Raw genomic sequence first — 19,621 nt, forward strand, 5'->3', positions numbered from 1 at the left:
AAGCTCTTCCTAGTGAGAAAGAAGAGCTCACAGATTTACACTGCTGGAAGTCAGGGCTTATTATAAAGGTACAGCAATTACAGCAATGTAAAAATGGCACGTGATAGATAAAGAGGGAAATAGGACAGAACAGGGCATCCAGTCCCTTGATACACAGTCACAAAGATGCCTTTGCAACGCACTGGCACAGGTGGGCTTTCCAGGTAATGGTCCTGGAGAAACTGAATACACATACAGAGAAAGCAAATGAACCTTAACCCCTACCTCACACCATACACAAAAATAAATCACCAGTGGATCATAAACCTATACATGAGAAGTTAAAATAATAAGAATTTCTAGATGATAACAGAGAAGAACATGCCAGAGATATTTTAAACAGGCTCAGGAAGCTCTCACCATAAAGACAGATGGTCAATAGGCTTCATTAAAATGAAGAACTTTCGGGCTTCCCTGGTGGCGCAGTGGTTGAGAGTCCGCCTGACGATGCAGGGGACACGGGTTTGTGCCCCGGTCCGGGAAGATCCCACATGCCGCGGAGCGGCTGGGTGCATGAGCCATGGCCGCTGAGCCTGCGCGTCTGGAGCCTGTGCTCCGCAACGGGAGAGGCCACAGCAGTGAGAGGCCCGCGTACCGCAAAAAAAAAAAAAAAAAAGAACTTTCGCTGATCAAAAGACTCATTAGGGGGGTGTAAAGTCGAACCACGGTGCTAGAGATAAAATCTGTGATACCCGTATCTGATGAAAGGCTGCTTTTACAGGACTCCTAAAAATTAACTTAAAAAAAGAGAGACAGCTGAATAGAAAAATGAGCAAACACTTGAACTGGTCCTGCAGAAAAAAGTTTCCAAACACATCATATGATTATTCACCAGGGAAATGCAAATTAAAAACACAATTCTATATTATTATAGACAATGGGGGTGGGAGGTGGAGTGGAAGGAATCTCCGCAAGGCAGGTGAGCACGTGCAGTACCTAGAGAGACTACACCTGTGCATGGCCTATGACAGGAGAGACATATAAACATAAAATAAATGTGAATATAAATGTAAGTGTGCACACATACACACACACATCTGAAGAACTGTGTACACGCGTGCAGGAGAGAACTCACAAGAATGTTCACAGCAGCGCTGCTTGTGGTCGTCCCAAACCGAGAGGCACCCACGTCTCCGTGGACATCAAATGAATAAATGAGTTGTGTTATCTTCACACAGCAATAAAAAAGAACAGGGTAACCACATGCAAAAATTCGGATGAACCTCCCTGCAAAACGCTGAACTGGGGAGACTGGGGCGTTCCTTCTGTAAGATTCTAAAATAGGCAAAAGCAACGTGTGGTGTCAGAACTCTGAATAACGGTCACCTTCTGGGAAGTGGGTGCTGACGGACACGCAGCGGCCTGGAGATCAGCTCCTGGTGCTAACCCTGCTGGATGGCGACCTGGGCGCTGTGCTCTCTGGGGACAAGCATCGCGCTGCACGTGGAGCCCTGCCCACGTCCCTGCACGCACACTTCACTCAGAAAAGTCTATTTCTGTGTATTCAGCACGGCCCCGGACCTCAGTAATGACGACATTAAATACGACACAGGAGCAGTTCTGAAGCTCAGTGACCCTGCGCTGTGGTCCGACGGCTGCAGGCTCGACGCTGCCTCGGCTTCGTGTGCTTCTCGTGCTGGGAGCCCTCATCTCTCCAAACCCTTTTCTTTCTTTTCTTCTTTTCTCTGCTCCTCTTCCCTCTGTCCCCCCACTGAGTGGGGCTGGGGTTTGTTGCTGTCCCCCAGGTGAGCACAGCCTCTCCAGCTCAGCAAGCTGTCCAAACGAGTCATGTTGCCGGGTCTCTCAGCAACGCCTTCACCACACATTTAAAGTTTCACTTCCAGGTACAGATCTAACGGATGATGGATGTAACTGAAAGTGTGTCTCCAGACGAGCCAGGCTGGAATCCGCCCCCTGATGGTGGCCTGAATGGACTCCCGAAGGTGAAAGGGGTGAAGGTGGTGGTGGATCGGGGCCCTGCGCTCATCCGCTCAGCAGCCTGGGACACATGGCACCTCCAAGGCCTCCTTCTCTAACTGGCCAGGCTGGGACGTGACAGCTCTTACCTGGTGGAGGTGTCGTAAGGACCACATTACAAGCCCCTGTGAAATGCACGCACAGTGTGTTGCAATTACTGCTGCTATTCCTGGGCCTGTGAGGACCGGGGCTGCCTCGTCAGTGCCTGGGCCACAGGCCGCACTCGAGGATGCCGGCAACAGTGACCACCCACGACTCCCACACAGAACTAGGCCCTGCGTTTGATACCCAAGTCTGCATGACCTTCGGGAAAGAAAGAGATGAAGAAATGAGATGCTCCATTTCTCCACTGTAAAGTAAGAACCTAAGTGTCCATTGACAGATGAATGGATAAAGATGTGGCACATATATACAATGGAGTATTACTCAGCCATACAAAGAAACGAAATTGAGTTGTTTGTAGTGAGGTGGATGGACCTAGAGTCTGTCATACAGAGTGAAGTAAGTCAGAAAGAGAAAAACAAATACCGTATGCTAACACATATATATGGAATCTAAAAAAAAAAAAAAAGCTTCTGATGAACCTAGGGGCAGGACAGGAATAAAGACACAGACGTAGAGAATGGACTTGAGGGTGCGGGGAGGGGGAAGGGTAAGCTGGGACGAAGAGAGAGAGTGGCATGGACATATACACACTACCAAATGTAAAACAGACAGCTAGTGGGAAGCAGCCGCATAGCACAGGGAGATCAGCTCGGTGCTTTGTGACCACCTACAGGGGTGGGATAGGGAGGGTGGGAGGGAGATGCAAGAGGGAGGAGATATGGGGATATATGTATACGTATAGCTGATTCACTTTGTTATACAGCAGAAACTAACACAACATTGTAAAGCAATTATACTCCAATAAAGATGTTAAAAAAAAAGAACATGGTTGCTTGATGCTTTCTTAGCTTAAGGGCTATATTTTGGAGAATTAATGTTCGATGACTGCAAAGAATTCTGTTTCCTGGGTGTAACCACCATGACAATGGAGCATGTTATTTTTCCCCCTCCTCCCTGGAGCGTGTTATTTTTATAACATGGATTTTAGAATTAACTCAGTCTCTCAGCTCTCCAGGGAGGTGGCATCAGCAGACGGAAGTGGGAAGGGTGCCCGAGTTGAAGTCAGAGCCTGGGACTGTACTCCATCCCTGGGCTCTGGGCACTTTTTCCTGGGATCATTACACACTGAACCAGCAGAATGACAGCCAATGCAGACACGTCTTTTTTCTAACTAAGAAGTGTCACCTGCAGGTGAAGAATGACGTCCATGTAAAGAAGACTGTGATATGCATAAAACCATTTGAGATTCTCTTAATGGATCATGACCATATTTGCAATAATTCCAAAATGCTATTGCTGGCTAGTTAAATATGTCATGAAGTACAAACCTGAGGGAAATTGCTATGTCAAGAACATGGATTGCTCAACACAGGAGCTCTTTAAAAACAAACTGAAATTTTTCTAATTCAAGTTACCCTGTGCTGGCTTACCTCCCTAAATGTTTCCTTTCTTTTTTATATTTAACAATTTCAAGATTTAAAAATGTACAATAAAATACAGAAGATAGCAGAACAAATATTAATATAATACCAGTGTTTTTTTTTTATTTTATTATTTTTTTTTATTTTTATTTTTTTTGCGGTACGCGGGCTTCTCACTGTTGTGGCCTCTCCCGTTGCGGCGCACAGGCTCCGGACGCGCAGGCTCAGCGGCCATGGCTCACGGGCGCAGCCGCTCCGCGGCATGTGGGATCCTCCCAGACTGGGGCACGAACCCGTGTCCCCTGCATCGGCAGGCGGACTCTCAACCACTTGCGCCACCAGGGAAGCCCAATACCAGTGTTTTTTTAAGAAACTTTTTTTTTTAACATATAAAATATTATACGTCTTCCCCACACTTTTCAAAGTGCAGTTCTGGATTAAAGGCATTGCCTCATTCTTTCTGAGAATTATCAACTGCCTGACTCATCCGAGATGCCTGAAACTAGAGGAGCACCACTTAACGTCTGCTGAGATCTCCACTACCTGCTCCATCACCTCCACTCACTCATTTTTCTTCCAAGTATGGATCTCCTAATGTTCTAAAAACACTCCATTTGTTATATCACTGATTTTATATGAAGACTGGCCAACATTTGAACTATATCTTAGCAAAGGGAAATAAGATATGTGGTGTGTGGGAGGGAAATAAAAGTGGAGTTGGTGTTGCCCAGAGAACCTCCAGATGGAGCCAGAGGCCGTGAGGAAGTGAGGCCACCACGTCTCAGCCGGACCGCATCTGAGCTCTGACCACTCACTGTCCTGACGAGGCATCCAGAAGGTCTGCACAGTGTTCCAGAAACTCAGATACATATCAGACCCCACCCCCTGAACAACTCGTGACAGCCTGTCCCTTAGGGACAATATTTCCTTTTGCATCAGAGCCAATCCTAACTCTTGCCAGACAATTTTAACAACCTGTGGCTTTTGCCTTTACAAGCCCCGACTCCTTCTCTTCCCTGGAACCCTCTCAGTTTTACCTGAGTCTGTGTTTCTCGAATTGCATTTCCTGAGACGCCCAAATAATGCTCTCTCTTCCCTACAGATTATTTTTGACAGGTGATCAAAACCCTGTTAAAATAAGCTGGATATCACCCACTTTACTTAAGGCTAGTAATGCTTAAGACACAGATTTAATCCTAAAAACTAGAACCTTTTCCCAGATAGAAGTGTCGACCTCCCCCCTTGAATCCTGACCACCAGCCACACAACGTCTGTCATTAGCTCCCAGAGACCTAGCACAGACCTAGGAGGGTCCAGGAGCAGGGGAAAAACAGGTGCCATTCAGAGAGCACCTCCCACATGCCATGTAGGCTCCATCAGCCTCCATGTAGATGCACAGAGAGGTTAAGCAATTTGTCCAAGGTCACACAGCTGCTAAGAGACTGACCCAGGATTTGAACCTGTCCTCATGCTCCTGAACACATGACAGTGTCTCTTTAACAGAGCACCCACTGTGAGGCCCAGATGTGGGTGCTTCTGAGTGGGAGGGGAAGGCCAGGGTGCCTCTGTATTTTCAAAGCATTTGCATATTGCTGTTTAGTAAATAACAGTTGAACTGCATTCTTATCCATGGTCAGTACTGTCTCCTCATATGAGAAATGCAGAGTATTTAAATACAAATGTCAACATTAGCATCATATTTCATGTTGGCATTTTCCCAGGGAGTTTGGTTGGCTCAGCACAGAGGAGGGCTTGGAGTAGTGGTTTCTGCCCTCCTCTGATGGGCCAAGACAGCTTAAATGGATGATTTCCTGTCTCACGTTTTTGGCAGGGTTGCTCATTTCTGCCACTTACCTGAAGAGGCAAAGAAGTATGCTTCCGGTTGTAAGGGAAATCAGAGAGACACTGTAGCCCAGGGTGTAAATGGTCTTCACCAGAATATAAAACGTGATCTGAAAGAGAGGAAAGTGAATCTGTAAGCTACTGGTGGCCGGCACTGGACAACGGGCCGGGTTCCTGATCGCATCGTGCGTTCCCTTCAGGTCGGGCTATGGGCTGCTGATGCTGGAACACACGAGGCAGCACTGTCTTGAAGTTCCACCTCCATCCTGAGCCAAAAATGGCACTCTAAACACCAACCTGTTCCCCCTATAATTCATTGTGAACAACCTGGGATGGTTTCCATAAAGCAAACCTGCATGGAGGGAGCCGCCTGGGGAAGCAAAAGAAGCAAGGACCTGGGGACCACATTCAGAGGAGGCCTCGAGGCGCCGCCCCGAAGCTGCAGGTTGGATGCGCTCAGCCCTCCGGGTAGGAGAGAGGAAAACCACTGAGCTCGTCTTAAACTCCAGGAACGAGCAGCCCGCTGAGGTGGGCGCTGGCCCAGCCCTGCGGTCTTCCCCGAGGCCACCCTGCCAGCTCCCGCTAGAACCAAGCCGGTCTGGACCAGGAAGACAGCGCCCTACATAGGGACTGCCGCCTGCACCCTGCAGGGTGCGTTCTTGCTCCCCCAGTGAATTCCTGGTGTGATCTGGGTCTTAAGTCAGCGAAGACGGTGGAGCTAAGTGTGAAGAAACAGCAAATCCTGCCTCGAGTGACCCTGTCTGAGGCCTCGCAGGTCGGCATGTGGGATTTGTCGCTTCGTGGCTTCCAGCCTACAGGGGAGAAAGCAGAGGGCGAGCTGGGCTTCTGAACCGTCTTTGGAAACCCTGATTTTAGGTTCTGTCCCTCTCCTGTTCTCCTCCTGACGCAGGATTACAGGCAGGACTGGCGTGTTCGGAGCAGCTACCACCGCGTCACCTGAGGCAACAGTTCAGGTTAAACAGTTGGAAAATGAAATATTTCAAACCCACTGAAAGCACAGAAAACAACGTGATGACCACACACGCACCTGCAGACAGACGCCAGAACCAAACCGGCAATTGAGTAAAACCACGGGGGGCCCACTGCCGACCCCGAGGCTTGACCCGCCCCCCCGTGTGCCTTCACACCTTCACGCGTGTGTCTGTGCTGCGGTCTCGATGGGGTTATTGGGTGGTTTCTTCTGCACACGCACCTCCACCCTCATCAGCTGCGCTGCTTGCTGTCCTGCGCCGTTTCACCCTGTTTTTTAGCTACCCGCCCTTCATTATTGCTTTAAATTGTCTTTGCTGGGTTTCCCCATGTTTACCTTTTTTTCTCACATTTTTCTTGATTCTCGGTTCTTCCTTCTGGTTTCTTCTTTTCCCTGAAGCACACTCCTTACGCACGTTTAGTGGGGGTCTGCTGGTTGTGGACCCATCGGGTTTTGTTTCTCTTTCAATTCTGAGCAGCAGCTCAGCGGGTGGTTTCTGGGTACCAACAAGTCCCCCACCTGGGAGGCGGCTGCGTCTGTGCAGTCTGTGGGTGGGTAATCTCTCTTTAAGATTCTCCGCAATTTGGTATGTTCTAGTTTCATCACAGTTGCCTGGCTGTGGATTATTTCTTTTATTCACGGTGCTTGGGGTGGTCGGGGTCTCCGTTTCTCCTGCTGAGACTGTGATCAGATTGATGCTGGGCCTCCACCTGATGCCCAGAAACTGCTCTATTTCCCCCCCGCCCCCGTCCCTCTGCTGCATCCAGGCAGTTTCTTTGGATCTACCTTCCCTGTTCCAGAATTCTCTTTTCACCTGTATCTGATTTGCTGTTTGATGCACCTACTTGATTTTCATTTTTTAAAATTATAGTTGATTTACAATGTTGTGTTAGTTTCAGGTGTACAGCAAAGTGATTCAGTTATGTGTGTGTGTGTGTGTGTGTGTGTATACACACACACACACATATATTTTCTTTTTCAGGTTCTTTTCTATTATAGGTTATTATAAGATACTGAATATAGTTCCCTGTGCTACACAGTAGGACCTTGTTTATCTATTTTATATGTAGCACTGTGCATATCTTAGCCCCAAACTCCTAATTTATCCCTCCCCCACTTTGCCCTTTGGTAACCGTAAGTTTGTTTCCTATGTCTGCGAGTCTGTTTCTGTTTTGTAAATAAGTTCATCTATATCATATTTTAGATTCCACATATAAGTGATACCATACGATATTTGTCTTTCTCTGTCTGACTTACTTCATTTAGTATGATAATCTCTAGGTCCATCCATGTTGCTGCAAATGGCATTATTTCATTCTTTTTTATGGCCGAGTAGTATTTCATTGTATATATGTACCACATCTTCTTGATCCATTCATCTGTCGATGGACATTTAGGTTGCTTCCATGTCCTGGCTATTGTAAACAGTGCTGCTATGAACATTGGGGTGCATGTATCTTTTCAAATTATAGTTTTCTTTGGATATATGCCCAGGAGTGGGATTGCTGGATTGCATGGTAATTCTATGTTTAGTTTTTTAAGGAACCTCCATACTGTTCTCCATAGTGGCTGTATCAATTTACATTCCCACCAACAGCGTAGGAGGGCTCCCTTTTCTCCACACCTTCTCTAGCATTTATTGTTTGTAGATTTTTAAAAATGATGACCATTCTGACCATTGTAGTTTTGATTTGCATTTCTTTGATAATTAGCAATGTTGAGCATATTTTCATACGCCTATTGGCCATCTGTATGTCTTCTTTGGAGGAATGTCTATTTAGGTCTTCTGCCCTTTTTTAAAAAATTAATTAATTAATTAATTAATTAATTTTTGGCTGCATTGGGTCTTCATTGTTGTGCATGGGCTTCCTCTAGTTGTGGCGAGCAGGGGCTACTCTTTGTTGTGATGCACAGGCTTCTCATTGTGGTGGCTTCTCTTGTTGTGGAGCACGGGCTTTAGGCACGTGGGCTTCAGTAGTTGTGGCATGGGGGCTCAGTAGTTGTGGCTCATGAACTCTAGAGCATAGGCTCAGTAGTTGTGGCACATGGGCTTAGTTACTCTGTGGCATGTGGGATCTTCCCGGACCAGGACCCGAACCCGTTTCTCCTGCATTGGCAGGTGGATTCTTAACCACTGTGCCACCAGGGAAGTCCCTGCCCACTTTTTGATTGGGTTGTTTGGGGTTTTTTTGTTGTTATTGAGTTGTATGAGCTGTTCGTATACTTTGGAAAGTAAGCCTTTGCTGGACGCTTTGTTTGCAAATATTTGCTCCCATTCCGTAGGTTGTCTCTTCATTTTGTTTATGGTTTCCTTTGCTGTGCAAAAGTTTATAAGCTTGATTAAGTCCCATTTGTTTACTTTTGCTTTTATTTTTATTGCCTTGGGAGACTGACCTAAGAAAACACTGCTTTGATTTATATGAGAGAATGTTTTGCCTATGTTCTCTTCTAGGAGGTTTATGGTGTCCTGTCTTATATTTAAGTCTTTAAGCCATTTTGAGTTTATTTTTATGTATGGTGTGAGGGAGTGTTCTAACTTCATTGATTTACATGCAGCTGTCCAGCTTTTCCAACACTACTTGCTGAAGAGACTGTCTTTTCTCCTTTGTATATTCTTGTCTCCTTTACCGAAGATTAATTGACCGTAGGTGTGTGGGTTTATTTTTGTGCTCTCTATTCTGTTTCATTGATCCATGTGTCTGTTTTTGTGCCAATGCAATGCTGTTTTGATTACTGTAGCTTTGTAGTATCATCTGAAGTCTGGGAGGGTTATGCCTCCCCTTTGTTCTTTTTCCTCATGATTGCTTTGGCAATTCTGGGTCTTTTATGCTTCCATATAATTTTTAGGGTTACTTGTTCTAGTTCTGTGAAAAATGTCATGGGTAATTTGATAGGGATGGCATTAAATCTGTAGATTGCTTGGGTAGTATGCCACTTTAACAATAATAATTCTTCCAATCCAAGAGTATGGGATAGCTTTCCATTTTTAAAATCATCTGTAATTTCCTTTACCAATGTTTTATAGTTTTCAGCATTTAAGTCCTTTAACTCCTTGGTCAGGCTTATTTCTCAGTATTTTTTTCTTTTTGATGCAATTTTTAAAGGGATCTTTTTTTTTTTTTTACTTTCCCTTTCTGATATTTCATTGTTACGGTAAAGAAATGCAACAGATTTCTGTATGTTTTAATTTTCTTTTTTTTTTAAGGTCTATTTTTTCCCCCCAGATCAGGTCCTTTTTAGAGTATCTCATTTTTGGCTATTTTCAATTTCCTCTTTTTTAAAAAAAAAACATTAAAAAAATAAATTTATTTATTTGGTTTATTTTTATTTTTGGCTGTGCTGGGTCTTCGTCACTGTGCACAGGTTTTCTCTAGTTGCGGCGAGTGGGGGCTACTGTTTGTTGCAGTGCCTGGGCTTCTCATTGCAGTGGCTTCTTTTGTTGTGGAGCACAGGCTCTAGGTGTGTGGGCTTCAGGAGGTGTGGCTTGCAAGCTCAGTAGTTATGGCTCATGGGCTCTAGAGCACAGGCTCAGTAGTTGTGGCACACAGGCTTAGTTGCTCCACGGCATGTGGGATCTTCCTGGGCCAGGGTTTGAACCTGTGTCCCCTGCATTGGCAGGCAGATTCTTAACCACTGTGCCACCAGGGAAGCCCTAACAAAACATTTTAAATGCACTTATTTGTGTTCTTTGCCTGATGAATCCATTGTCTCCAGTTTCGAGGATGTAATTTCACAGTTTGTCATCTGCTGACTGGTTCTTTGTGTAGTTTGTATATTTAGGTGTGAGCTCACCTTTGGGGTTGATCTATGGGAATTTGGGAGGCCTGGGCAAGGATTTTCTTCCAGAAGAACCTGTGTTTGCATCTGCCAGGCTCCCCAGTGCTACCAGTTCAGGAATGCTCTACCTGGATGTCTCAGCTCAGAGTTTCCATAGTGGGCAGCATAACAAGAAAACCCAACTTGGAGGAAGGCACACCTGTCACGACAGATTCTCGGGAAAGCCTGGTAGATGGGAAGGAAGACATCTCAACAGGGGAGCTGGCAAAGGAAACAAGTTAACCACGACCTAGGAAAAGCCTGAGCCCATTAACAATGAACCAGGTGCAACTAAAATAATAAGATAGCATTTTTGTTTGTTTTATAAACTTGGTGATAACTGAAAAAATATGAAACTGCTGGTGAAGGTATTAGCTAAATGGGCATCACATCTGTTCCTAGTGGAAACATGCATTGGCACAGTTTTTGGAAAGCCGTTTGACAGTATAATTAAAAACATTAAAAATATCCTTGTCTTACTTCACATCCTTTAACCAGGAATTTGAGATTTGTGCACAGGTTTGTTTATTGATTAAAATAACAAGATATTAGAAAAAACCTAATTTGTGAACAATTGAGTAAATTCAGCATGTTCATAAAATAGAATATCACACTGCCCTTAAAAATCTTGTTTTCGAAGGATACTGACTGATTTAAGAAAATGTTCATGATATATTTTATAAAACAAAACAAGCAGAGTGTACATTAAGTACAATGGTAATTTTGAAGTAACTACATAAAAATGGGGAAGAGATGGGGGTGGTGTACTGCTCATGTGTTCCTCTTGGAAGGTCCCCCCTTTCCTGTTCACACTAGTGCATGTACGATCAGAGGGGTAGAAACGGGAACTGGTTACGCACGCACCACATGAGGACAGTGGCGGTTCACGGGTTTGCAACAGGGCCTTCCGTCTTCAGTTCCTGGTAAAATTACTATCAAGTCCCTAAGGGAGAAAATACCTATTTTCTTTATCACCTGTAACATCCATAATCTGCACCACAAACTTCACAAAACAGAACTAACTACGGATGCACACGTACCAGGATTCCTGTCACCGCGAGGTTTTACCAGGGAAGATGCTCTCAACCAGTCACACGTTACAACCGCAAGTTTGAGACTGGATTTACTTGTAAAAAAGTAGTTGAATATGTGTTGCCATCATCACATGATCAGGCAGCGAGGAAAACAGGTCAGGAATGCTCCCCTTTCTCAACGCTTCTGAGGGGCCTGCGGTGGGCAAGCACAGGACCCGCCACTCTGAGCCTTCCGTTGGGGATCCTGCCTGGGAGGAGATGGCGGCCCTTCCCCACTGGCTGTTACCCAGGGCGGCTTCCTAGTCCCCAGCAAGTGTGTGGGACCGGGTGACGTGCAAGTCCTCTTCCAGCTCTAACTTTCCGTAATCATACATCGCCCTGGAGCTACACGGCAGAGCCCTTCTCAAGGAACACCCACGGGCCAGCCATTGTTTCCAAACACTGAGTCATAACTAGGCGACTGAAGCCTCCGTCTGCCTGGGCCAGGCCTGGTTTATGTCTGCTGTCCCGGAGTGACTATTAATAGCTCCCCTTTTTCTCTTGAGAGGCCAGGTTTGGCTGACCTTTTATACCATAACCCTATTTATAACTCAGTAGTGGGTCATGCAATCAATTTCCTAGGTAACAACCAACATTTAAAGAAGGTAGCACAGAAAATGTGGCTTTGTGAAATGTTTGTGTTGGGTCACAGTGTGAAATGCATTTCTAACTGTGGATTTCAATTAAGAAAAGTTGAAAGCCCCTTGGCTAGACCAGAGGCCCCTGATTCAGGAAACTTTCTGATTAGAACCTTGCCTGGCCCGTCGCCTCACTCTTGGGCTGATGTGAAACACCCTGACGTGTTCTCTTCTGAACCTGCTGATGCCACGTGCATCACTGTCTGGGAAACAGTGGCTTCTCCCAGACCTTTTAGTAACGATTAACCTCTGCATGAAAGGCCGAGGGAATGCAAGTGAAACCACCATTGCTACCCGGCATCTGTCTAAGGACGGGTCCCCCTTGAACAGAAGGCACAGCCCCTGTCTCCGGGGTATGTAGGTCTTGTTGGGTAAATAAGACCAACACAGACCCCGAAAAATGCTGACCCGTGTCTCTTACTCTGAACTCAGAGCGAGTGGTTGAGGCATGAGCAGGGCCAGAGGGCAGGTGGTGGAAAGGGCAGCACGGATGTGCGGGTGGCCCGGAGGAGATGTGCCAAGTGCTGGGGACCCGGGTGACATCGCTGGCCGGTGCGACAGGGTCGTCTGGGCTCCCCATGGAGACATTAGTCATGGATGATGCTCACTCTGCTTCTCCCCGGCTCCCTGACTTCCCAGGGCAGCACCTCAGCTCTGATTCCTCGGCCAGGTCTTTGGGCTCCTTGGAGAAGGCGCTGCAGGGGCCCACACACGCCATGTCCTGTGTGGCAGCAGGCAGAGGGCCGAGCGGGCAGCGTCTGCTTCACTCAGCACAGCGCGCTGAGTGGAGTGGCCAGTCCGGGGCCTTTTCTCGTGGCAGCTTTGGAGCAGGGCTGCGGAAGGATCTCGGAGCCCGTGGACCAGCAGCCTTCGCCAGGGCCAAGGGACAGCCTCTGTCTCGGGTGCAAGGAGGTGCCTGTTCTCACCTTAAAAATGGAAGACTGAGGCTTCTTTGTTTTAAAGCAAATGTTTTAGAGACCATCAGAAATGACAGCCTGTTTTCATGGGAATGTGGTCCAAAGCGCACGCAGGTCATCAAAGCTACTCCCCAGACTCAGGCACCATCTCAGATTCAGGATGAGTGAGGCTCACTGTCACACTTGCAACAATGTTATGAGTTGAATTTTTCTGCCTGAAAGTGGTTGGCAAATATCTTTTAAGACTCACCTATTCTGCTTAGGAGACTGTAATGATAACCTAACAGTGCCGGGTGCTTTGCAATTTGCAAAATATAACACAAAAGTTAATTCATTCACTTCTGCCAACGGCCTGTGAAGCAGCAGACGGAGTATTTTTGCCACGTTCCCCTTATACAGATGGGGGACCTGAGTCTGGGGGTGACAGGTCAGTTTAAGAACACGAGGCCACCAAGGTGCAGGGCTGAGAGTCCACCCGCACCCCAGTGTCCCCTCCCTCAGAGGGCGCCCTCCCTGGGAGACGTTACTTGTCTGTTTCAGCTTCCTTCCTTTAAGAGGAATTGGTCAGTTTTGCATGTAAGGAGCGTGGACATCACCACTGCATCCTAACAATGAGTAGAACTCTGAAAGGACTGGAACATCAACCATCTCCTTGGGTCCACGAGAGAAGGGAGGACACAGGACAAACTGCTGCCCCAGGACAGTGGGGGGACAGGCGGCAGCAGGAGCTGGGTGCTCCCAGAGCAGAGTCACGAGACTGACTGTTAAGCTGCAGGAATGAAGACACTGGTGTGGCTGAAAGGACAGACAAGCACGTCAACAAACAGAATAGAGCAAAGAAACAGACTCATGTAAATAGTCACTGGTCTTCGACAAAGAAGCAAAGGTAATACAATGGGGCAAAGACAGTCTTTTCAACACATGTTGCTGGAACAACTGGACATCCACATGCAAAAAATGAACCTAGACACAGACCTTACACTTTTACAAAAATTAACTCAGAATGGGTCATAGACCTAAATGTAAAGTGCAAAACTATGAAACTCCTAGAAGATAACATAGGAGAAAACCTAGATGACCTTGAGTTGATGATGCTTTTTACAGCACCAAAGGCACCACTATTCGTGAAAGAAATCATTGATAAGGTGGACTTCAATAAAATTAAAAAATTCTGCCTTGTGAAAGAAATTCAGAGGATGAGAAGACAAGCTACAGACCGGGAGAAAATACCTGCAAAAGGTACATCTGATAAGGATTGTTATTCAAAACATACAAAGAGGGTTCCCCTGGTGGCGCAGTGGTTGAGAGTCCGCCTGCCGATGCAGGGGACACGGGTTTGTGCCCCGGTCCGGGAAGATCCCACATGCTGCGGAGCGGCTGGGCCTGTGAGCCATGGCCGCTGAGCCTGCGTGTCCGGAGCCTGTGCTCCGCAACGGGAGAGGCCACAGCAGTGAGAGGCTCACATACCGCAAAAAAACCCCAAAAAACAAAAACATACAAAGAACTCTTAATACTCAACAATAAGAAAACAAACAACCCAATTTAAAATGGGCCAAAAACCTTAACAGGCACCTCGCCACAGAACAGACCGGATGGCAAACAGGCAAATGAAATGATGCTCCACACCCAAGCACAGACCGTGGTATCATCAAGCGGGACTAACGCAACCAAGAGTAAAATCCACAGCGGACGGGAGCGCGGGGACTCTGGGGCTTGTGGTTTAAATTCTTTTCACTGATGAGATTGTGGATTAGTGTCCTTCAACCATAAAAGGCTGATGAAAAACAGCGCATTACCTCATGGGCTTGTTGGGGGATTAAATGAGATAATCCATGTAAAGAGCTTGTAAACACTCTTAGTAAATGCCCCTAAGTGACTCACGTGACTGGGTTTGATTTTACAATGAAAACCACTTTTATGACGGAAGAGATCTTCAAAGTTATTAAGTCCAACGACCCGAGTCCTCCTGAGTCAAGCCTCCTTTGTGCACAGTCTGCTTCGCAGCGGACCTGGAGCCCCCCATCCCTACGCTCAGCGTGGTTCCCGCTGCCCGCGCGGCCCTGACAAGCGCTGCGGCGGAGGGTGAGGGGACGGGTAGACGCAAGGACAGGCGGACGGGCAGAGGTCCTGCTGACGGCGGCGCCCCCTTCAGCCTGTGGGCGGTCAGAGGCACTGCAGGAACCCAAAGGGGAGACGCAAGCACGCTGGCTTCGCGCTGGGGCCTCCTCCAGTCTCGCTGCAGCCCTCAGGGCCGTCTGAGGAAGCGGACCGACCCCAGGGGGGCGCTGGGCTCTCAGGTCAGAGGGCGCTGGACGGCACTGCCCTGGGCGGAACCGACCAGGCGCCCGTCACAGCCAGTCTGGGTGACACGCAGGTGACATCGCTCTCCTTGTCCCCGAGATCACCTCTCTCCTGAGCGCAAGCGGAGACGTCGGGAAGGTGTCTGATACTTCGTGGAGGGGCAGGAGAGGGGGGTGTCCGGATGGTCACCACGACTGATGCCCACTCGCCACAGCGCTGATTTCCCATGGGAGCTGCATTGCTGTGTAGCTGGGAGCGGGGCACCTGGCAGCTCTGGCCGTGGGCCCGGCGGTGACATCTCAGAGGAGGTGGCGCTGGGGGTGCGGGTCTGAGCTGTCGCACGGTCGCCAGGACCGCGTGACCAGCTGGCGAAGAGCCCCTGTTTTCAGTCGCTACGGGGAGCAGTCCTTTGTTGGTGTGAACGTGTTAGAGGAAAATGGATTTTCTTTTAAAAACACAAATACGACGTTTCTGAGGCAAAGAAACATCCACAGATATTCTGGAGCAGTTTCTCCCACTGAGACCTATTTACAGCCCAGAGTTTATGATAAAGAAAAGGCAACCGACAGAGGGATTGGGAGCCTTTGTTTTGCTACCAAGCGTCCTCAACTTCGGCAGATAACCTGCATCTGATTCTAGAAACATCAGACAAAACCCTCAGAGAGCCTGTGCGGTCTGTGAGGTTGAGGTCGATGTTCTTCAAACATGACACATGAAAGACAGAGCAAGCCTGAGGGGTGGGAAGAGGCTGGGTCACGTGCGCCAGTGCTGCCTGTGCTGGCAGACATGCCCTGAGAACCGTCCTGGGACCGAGACGGCGGGTTAGGTGACAGCTGTGTAAAACTCAAAAGCTCCCAGGTCTGGTACCAGTGCTGAGGCTACGTCACAGCACAACCCCCTTTAGGAAAGCCGGCCTTGCTGTCCACGAGCTGAGGAGGTGCACGTGTGCAGCTCGGGTGCCGTGTCCGCGTTCACGCCCGCTGCACACCCACGCACTGATCGCAGAGGCCACAGGGCGCCCCGGCCAGTCGGCTCCCCTGCACCATCCCGGCTACTACATCGCTTCAAAACAGGTTTTAGGAAACGCACGACAGAGGGAAGTTTCCTCGCTGTCCTGTCAGCGTCCCTGGTGGGAAGCAAATGTCACTGAGAAATGATTTGTCAAACAGCATAAATTTAAGTGTTTTGGGGGGGACCTAAAATTTGATTTTATTTGAACACAGGAGTAAAGTATTTGCTGATTTTTGAGAAAGTAGAAAATATAGCCAAACTGTTAAAGGGAACCTGCAGTAACGAGGCCACTGTTTGTCCTTCATCAGCACATTTCCTGGCTTGCGGCCTCTCCAGGGCCATGTCCAGCCACTCAAATTCCCCAAATCACACCCATGTGACAGGTGGTGTCAACCTGACAATTGGTAGGTGAACCTTTCCAAAACTCTGTCTTCTTTTTTCTAGGTTTTTAACAGAGATTGCGAGTACCCAGTATAGCAAATATTGCTAATTTCCATATTTTCTTCAATTATCTCTTAGGACCACAAACTTTTAGTCCTGAACTTGTACGTCACATGGAGAAACTGACCGGATTGTCCAGTGAATGTCCTGGTTGCTCCCAACCTGCCCCAGAAACGGTGCCTTCCCTCCCATCCCCACCTCGAGGGCTTGGCTGGGACGGCCGGTGTGCCCAGCTTTGCCGACTGCCAACCGCCTGGGCCCCAAATGTCTGTTTCCCCCAGGCAAGGATGTCATGTACAAGCCCAATGAAGGGGGGTCATCAGGGAGATCGGACCCCCCACCCCGAGACCTGTTCCTGGCTGAGACCGGCCTGGTGCTCCCAGCCCTCTGCTGGGGCCCAGCCCCGAGTCCTGCCTGATGCCCCAGCCCTGTGGACACGGCTGGTCCCCATGGTTGTCTTACAGAAATGGCCTGGTGTCCGCAGTGGGGTGGGCTCGTGGCTCGGCCCCTCACCTCTGCAAGGCTGGGGCTGCCTGCCTCGCAGGCACCCTGCGTCTCCTTCCCTGAAGACGGGTTGTTTCTCTGTATTTCCCTGGACACCTGTATTGCTTCCTACGCGCTCCTGAGCTTTTTCTCCATTATTCGACCCTAATTTCTGTGCCCTCATCTCCTTTCTTGTAGGAGAACCTCCCGGAGCCAGGCACCTACTCCGCTTCTGTAGATTCCCTGGCTAACCTCCTCTCCCTCACCCTGTTTCTCCTTTGGCCTTGGAAAGACTCACTCCTTTATCGGGCAAGTGTTAAGTGTCACGCTTACAGGTTCAGGTGAAACTGGCTAATAATCGTGTCTGTCTCGCGAATCTTCTGATCACGCTTCCGCCGGCAGTCAGACCTCTGCCTGGACCGTCAGCAGGCGGCGTGGTGTGTAGCGCTGGTTACGGCTGCTGCCCGGTCCCGCTGGCACCGCTTCCCCCGTCCTGAACCCCCAGGTCCTGCCCTGCCTGCCTTGCTGCCGCTGACCCAACCCCCGCTGTCTTCAGTCCCTGTGGGGAGCACTCCTTTGTGGTGCAGACGGGTCAGAGGAAAATGGATTTTCGCCATCGTTTGACGAGCGGTCCACGCGGGAGTGTGGCCCTCACGGGCCCCTGAACACCACGGCGAAGCTCCTTCCCGCCCTTTGATGCAAACTGAAGCGAAGCCACCGCCCTCGGTGCTTGTTCGGAAGCGGAACGCCATCGGCCACTGCGACGGAAGTGAGTGTGAGGCCCCCCTGCACCTCCAGGTGCTCCACTCGTGGTCCACTCCTGGCCTCCACCTCCCACAGGCTGCTCAGCATGTCCCTGCCCGACCGTCCTCTGACATGGGGACATCAGGGGTCCTGTAGGGCCTGGGAGTGAGAGGTCGAGGGCGCCTGACATGGAAGGACTGAGCACGCCAGGGACGGGGACCCTTGGGGAGGTGACATTAGCGGTCAGTGGGAAAGCGTTACTGCAATGGTCTGAAAGCTGAGAAGAGACTGCAAAAATATTTTTAGGAATATGGCATAACATGGAAGAAATGTGTTCACTCGAAGCATGGGAAGGTTGAAATGCCAAACAGTTCTCTTGGCTAAATTTAGCGGAAGTGCTCTTTATTTAAGAACTATAGTAGCAAATCCATAATGCAGGAGACGTATGGACTGCTTTGCTTGGTGTGTCCACACAGCACAGGGTGCCTGCGTGTCACTGACGCTGCTGTCCTTCGGCAGGGCGGCAGGGCAGCAGGCTGGGTGCAGAATCCTATGTGGTGACTGAGTCACGGGTGGTGGCCATGGAGTGGGGACAGCCCTGGGGTCCTTCTAGATTCATCTGGGAGACTCCCAATAACAGGGGAAAGGAGACCACCCTGGGCCCACAAGACTTGTCATGGGTGCTCATTTCTAGCACTTTTCATGTTTTGCCAACTCTCAGCATCCCTGGGAGATCAGAGAGGCGGGAACACTGGGCAGCGGGTGGGACACTAGGCAGGGAGGCTGGCCAGGGAGCGCTCTGACCAGAAGCCTCCAGACAGCCGTCGGTAGAGGATGGAGATCAGAACACCAGGGTCTACCCGACGGGCTGCAGCAGGAGCCACCGGGTCAGGAGAGCCCCCGGGTCTGGGGCATGATGGGTCAGGGGGCCTGGGGGGGGCAGGTGACCAGGCAGACAACACCAGGTGGAACGACCGCCCGCTTGAGGCTGAGACCTTGATGCCAGGACAGGCTCTTCGGCTCGGGAGACCTGTAGGCTCCCATGATAAAGGTGGGGGCAGTGAGAGGGGCTCGTGGTCTCCGGCTGGCCTGCTTCCCCCGCAGGCTTCAGCAGGCTGGGACAAGGGAAAAGGGGGAGAGGAGCTGCCGGTGTGGCCCCTGTGGGTCTGGGGTTGGCAGGGGGGTCCTGAAAGCCTCTTAATGGGATTAAACCCTTTATCCAAGGATTGAAAGAAGAAAGGCCTAAGACGAAGATGCGCACACCTGAGGCAGGTTTTGCTGGGAGAGCGACACAGACTGGGGAGACCTTGCTTTATGGAAAGCGGGATGTGGTGACGGGGCGCCCCTAGCTGAGCCTGGCTGGCGTCAGGGTTTCACTGCACCAGGACACGCAGGCCCGGGCCACCGCCACCCCCCCCCATGACTCTGCGGGCTCCCCTGGTCCAAACGAGGAGCAGCTTCGCAATTACGGCTCCCACATTGTCCAAGGGGTCCTCTGGGGTCTTCAAACTCTTTTGTCCTTCACAGGACTCCCATTCCCGACTGCTTTGTCCCTCAATTCCCTCACTGTATGTGGCTTTTGTGGAAGCTAATTTTTTCCCTTGAAATTAATTAATTTTGAAACCAACAAAGGTTGCACACCTGGCACCCAGGGCAGAGTTTGGCTGCACGAACACAGGAAATCCAATTAAAATCATAAAACTGGGAAGAAAGAGAGTGGCTGATGAGATGAAGAGTGACGTGGAAGCAGGAGTCCCCGTGGATCGAGGGGCCGCTCCCTCCCTCCCCCCGGGGAAGACCCATCCGGGCCTCGCTCTGGGCA

The 19,621-nt window shown here is 49.3% G+C and overlaps 2 protein-coding genes across 3 annotated transcripts in view; both read right to left on the reverse strand.

Annotated features, from left to right (window-relative positions):
- NCAPG2 (non-SMC condensin II complex subunit G2) overlaps positions 1 to 19,621 on the reverse strand; it is a 278,460-nt gene that overhangs the window by 230,719 nt on the left and 28,120 nt on the right. The window lies entirely within an intron of this gene.
- VIPR2 (vasoactive intestinal peptide receptor 2) overlaps positions 1 to 19,621 on the reverse strand; it is a 66,493-nt gene that overhangs the window by 18,850 nt on the left and 28,022 nt on the right. For both annotated transcript variants that reach the window (XM_081244177.1, XM_081244178.1), the window contains exon 5: positions 5,397 to 5,494. In XM_081244177.1, coding sequence (XP_081100303.1) covers positions 5,397 to 5,494 — 98 coding nt within the window. The remainder of the gene's footprint in view (positions 1 to 5,396; positions 5,495 to 19,621) is intronic.

This window comes from Mesoplodon bidens (assembly GCF_964165515.1).
Source record: "Mesoplodon bidens genome assembly, chromosome: 9".
Lineage (NCBI taxonomy): Eukaryota > Metazoa > Chordata > Mammalia > Artiodactyla > Ziphiidae > Mesoplodon > Mesoplodon bidens.